At 38.2% G+C, this 4,468-nt stretch overlaps 1 protein-coding gene across 1 annotated transcript; it reads left to right on the forward strand.

The window, feature by feature from the left end:
- Positions 1-3,163: 3,163 nt before the first annotated feature.
- Positions 3,164-4,099, forward strand: LOC123947139 (olfactory receptor 8S1-like). The gene has a single exon (XM_046013137.1). The coding sequence runs from the start codon at positions 3,164-3,166 to the stop codon at positions 4,097-4,099; it is 936 nt and encodes a 311-aa protein (XP_045869093.1).
- The last annotated feature ends 369 nt before the right edge of the window (positions 4,100-4,468 follow it).

Raw genomic sequence — 4,468 nt, forward strand, 5'->3', positions numbered from 1 at the left:
TCTCATGGTTCATCTCCCCTTCCAGTTTCCCTCAACTCCCTCTCCTCTCCATCTCCCCATGTCCTCCATGTTATTTGTTATGCTCCACAAATAAGTGAGACCATATGATACTTGACTCTCTCTGCTTGACTTATTTCGCTCAGCATAATTTCTTCCAGTCCTGTCCATGTTGCTACAAAAGTTGGGTATTCGTCCTTTCTGATGGAGGCATAATACTCCATTGTGTATATGGACCACATCTTCCTTATCCATTCATCCGTTGAAGGGCATCTTGGTTCTTTCCACAGTTTGGTGACCGTAGCCATTGCTGCAATAAACATTGGGGTACAAATGGCCCTTCTTTTCACTACATCTGTATCTTTGGGGTAAATACCCAGCAGTGCAATTGCAGGGTCATAGGGAAGCTCTATTTTTAATTTCTTGAGGAATCTCCACACTGTTCTCCAAAGTGGCTGCACTAACTTGCATTCCCACCAACAGTGGAAGAGGGTTCCCCTTTCTCCACATCCTCTCCAACACACGTTGTTTCCTGTCTTGCTAATTTTGGCCATTCTAACTGGTGTTAGGTGGTATCTCAATGTTGTTTTAATTTGAATCTCCCTGATGGCTAGTGATGATGAGCATTTTTTCCTGTGTCTGATAGCCATTTGTATGTCTTCATTGGAGAAGTGTCTGTTCATATCTTCTGCCCATTTTTTGATATGATTATCTGTTTTGTGTGTGTTGAGTTTGAGGAGTTCTTTATAGATCCTGGATATCAACCTTTTGTCTGTACTGTCATTTGCAAATATCTTCTCCCATTCCGTGGGTTGCCTCTTTGTTTTGTTGACTGTTTCCTTTGCTGTGCAGAAGCTTTTGATCTTGATGAAGTCCCAAATGTTCATTTTTGCTTTTGTTTCCTGTGCCTTTGGAGACATATCTTGAAAGAAGTTGCTGTGGCTGATATCGAAGAGGTTACTGCCTATGTTCTCCTCCAGGATTCAGATAGATTCCTGTCTCACGTTGAGGCCTTTTATCCATTTCGAGTTTATCTTTGTGTACGGTGTAAGAGAATCATCGAGTTTCATTCTTCTACATATCGCTGTCCAGTTTTCCCAGCACCATTTATTGAAGAGACTGTCTTTTTTCCATTGAATATTTTTTCCTGTTTTGTTGAAGATTATTTCATCATAGAGTTGAGGGTCCACATCTGGGCTCTCCACTCTGTTCCACTGGTCTATGTGTCTGTTTTTATGCCAGTACCACGCTGTCTTGGTGATCACAGCTTTGTAGTAAAGCTTGAAATCGGGTAACGTGATGCCGCCAGTTTTGTTTTTGTTTTTCAACATTTCCTTAGCAATTCGGGGTCTCTTCTGACTCCATACAAATTTTAGGATTATTTGCTCCAGCTCTTTGAAAAATACCAGTGGAATTTTGATCGGAATGGCATTAAAAGTATAGATTGCTCTAGGCAGTATAGACATTTTAACAATGTTTATTCTTCCAATCCAAGAGCATGGAACAGTCTTCCATCTTTTTGTGTCTTCTTCAATTTCTTTCACGAGTGTTCTGTAGTTCCTCAAGTATAGGTCCTTTACTTCTTTGGTTAGGTTTATGCCTAGGTATCTTATGGTTCTTGGTGCTATAGTAAATGGAATCGATTCTCTAATTTCCCTTTCTGTATTTTCAACAAGATCCTAGCAAACAGGATCCAGCAGCACATTTTGAATCTATTTTTGTGTATAGTGTAAGAAAGTGGTCCAGTTCCATTCTTTTGCATGTAGCTCACCAGTTATCCCAACACCATTTGTTGAAGAGACTGTCTCTTTTCCATTGAATATTATTTTCCTTGTTGAAGATAATTGACCAATTAATTGTGAGCTTATGTCTGGGTTCTGTGTCAGTACCATACTGATTTGATTACCACAGCTTTGTAATATAACATGAAGTTTGGAATTCTGAGACCTCCAGTTTTGCCTTTTTCAAGATTGCTTTGACTCTTTAGTGGTTTCATAAGAATTTTAGGATTCTTTGTTCCAGTTCTATGAAAAATGCTGTTGGTATTTTGATGGGTATTGCATTAAATCTGCAAATTGCTTTGGGTAGTATTTTAACAATATGTTTTGTCTTTCCATTACTTTGTGTTGTCTTTAATTTATCTCATCTGTGTTTTATAGTTTTTGGAGTATAAGTCTTTTATCTCTTTGTTAAGTTTATTCTTAGGTATCTTATTATTTTGGGTGCAATTTTAATTGGGATTTTTTTCTTAATTTCTCTTTTCTGATGCTTAATTATTGGTTTATAGAAATGCAAAAGATTGCTTTACATTGATTTTGTATTGTGTGACTTTACTGAATTTATCAGTTCTAGCAGGTTTTGGTGGAGTCTTTAGGGTTTTCTATACAGAGTATCATGTAATCTTCTTCCCTGCAGATTTGGATGCCTTTTATTTCTTTTTGTTGTCTGATTAATGTGGCTATGACCTTTCTTTTTTTAATGGTTTCTTTTGATGAACAACTTAGTTTTGTTTTACCTTTATTATTTCTTAGCTCTACTTTTTTAACTTTAAAAATATTTCAGTTTCCTCCCTTACCTGTACTCTGCATCACACACACACACACTTTCAAAATATCTTAGAGATATCTAAGATCACATTTTACAAATTTATGGAAGATAATAAAGAGGAAAACAATAAGACAAATGTACATAAATAATTCGTAATGAACTCTTACAAAGTCTTTAATGGAAAGTGAAAGACAAACTGAGAAGAACAGGAAGAATTATAGTATCTTCTGCAGAAAATGAATTCTTGACCAGAGTGTCATAGAACAAAATCAGTGGCCTAGTTTGAAGGGATAAAAATTGTTCAATGGTCAGATATGGAAAATTACATAAATTTCTCTAGAGCTGTTTGTAAGAAAAGAGCAACAAATTGAAAGAGCACAGAAGGTTCAGGGCTTATACAACTGACAGAAGAGGGAAGGGCATGCTTCAAGAGACATATTAAACAAGATATATTAAATAAGATATATTTAACAAGATATATTAAACAACTGTAACAACAATGAGATATGGGGGGAAAAAGTGTATGTATATAGAACAAGTAGAAATTTGGGGTTGCCAGAGGAGGAGGTTGATACATTGTTTCTCTTTCTGTTTTCTTCCAAAGTATTATCATCTTTTAATGGTCTTGGGAAATCACAGCACCATCACTGAGTTCCTCCTTCTTGGACTGCCTGCTGATCATCATACCGAGGCCCTAGTCTTTGTGCTTTTCCTAGTAATTTACCTCCTGACTCTGTCAGGGAACCTGTTGATGATCTTGGTTATCAGGGTCAATTCTCACCTTCACACGCCCATGTACTTCTTCTTGAATCACCTCTCCTTCCTGGATCTCTGTTATTCTTCAGTCACTGTGCCCAGGATGCTAGAGACCCTCCTGTCTGAGAAGAAAACCATCTCAGTGAAGGACTGTTTGACCCAAGCTTTCTTTGTGCTTGCCTCTGGGGGAACAGAGCTCTGCCTCCTTGCAGTGATGGCATATGACCGCTATGCTGCCATTTGCCACCCTCTACTCTATGGTCATATAATGAGCAATGAGCTGTGTGTGGGACTGGTATGGGGATCTTGGGGTCTGGCCTTTTTGGATGCTCTCATCAATACCCTCCTAGCTTGGAATTTGGACTTCTGTGAGACTCAAGTCATCTATAACTTCATTTGTGAGATTCCATCTCTGTTCCCTCTCTCCTGTTCCAATAGCTCTGTTAACTTTGCAGTCCTGCTCTTCTCTGCCCTCCTGCATGCTTTTGGGACCTTCCTTCTGGTCTTCTTCTCTTACACACGTATTGTTGCCACCATTCTGAGCATCAGCTCTACCTCAGGCAGAAGTAAGGCCTTCTCCACCTGCTCCTCCCACCTCACCACAGTAAGCTTATTTTATGGCTCAGGTTTTCTTCGCTATCTCATGCCGACCTCAGGCTCCCCATGGGAGTTGGTTTTTTCCATGCAGTACAGTGTGGTCACTCCCCTAGTGAATCCCCTTGTCTACAGCCTAAAGAACAAGGAAGTAAAAACAGCTCTGAAAAACATGTTTCAGAAAAGTTTACAACATCTCAGGTAGCAGAGAACAAGCAAAGAATGATTGGAAAGCAGGGCAGAATTGTAGCAAAATGCCCAAATAATAGGCATTAAGGAAAATTTTTGTTTGCTCATGTCAGATATGACAAAACATCTTTTAAAGCTTCCTTTGTTTGGAAATCCACAAAAAAATAGCAAGGCATTTTCTTGCTTTCATTCATATTTTATCTTTCTTAGAGGCAGAAAACATGCATCAGATAACTATTTCAATTCAAGTACTTTGGTTATAGACATAGATTATTCTTTTTATTTGTAAAACATTAACAATGTGCTTAGCATGGGGAAAATTATTTGTGTCCTGAATTCTTACATGGATTCCTATGGGTATTAAACTGGGGATAAAGTTTTGCTA

Source organism: Meles meles, chromosome 7 (assembly GCF_922984935.1).
Source record: "Meles meles chromosome 7, mMelMel3.1 paternal haplotype, whole genome shotgun sequence".
Taxonomy (NCBI): domain Eukaryota; kingdom Metazoa; phylum Chordata; class Mammalia; order Carnivora; family Mustelidae; genus Meles; species Meles meles.

Excerpts from the sequence above, each read along its gene's own strand:
- LOC123947139 (XM_046013137.1), top strand. The coding sequence starts at position 3,164 with ATGGTCTTGGGAAATCACAGCACCATCACTGAGTTCCTCCTTCTTGGA.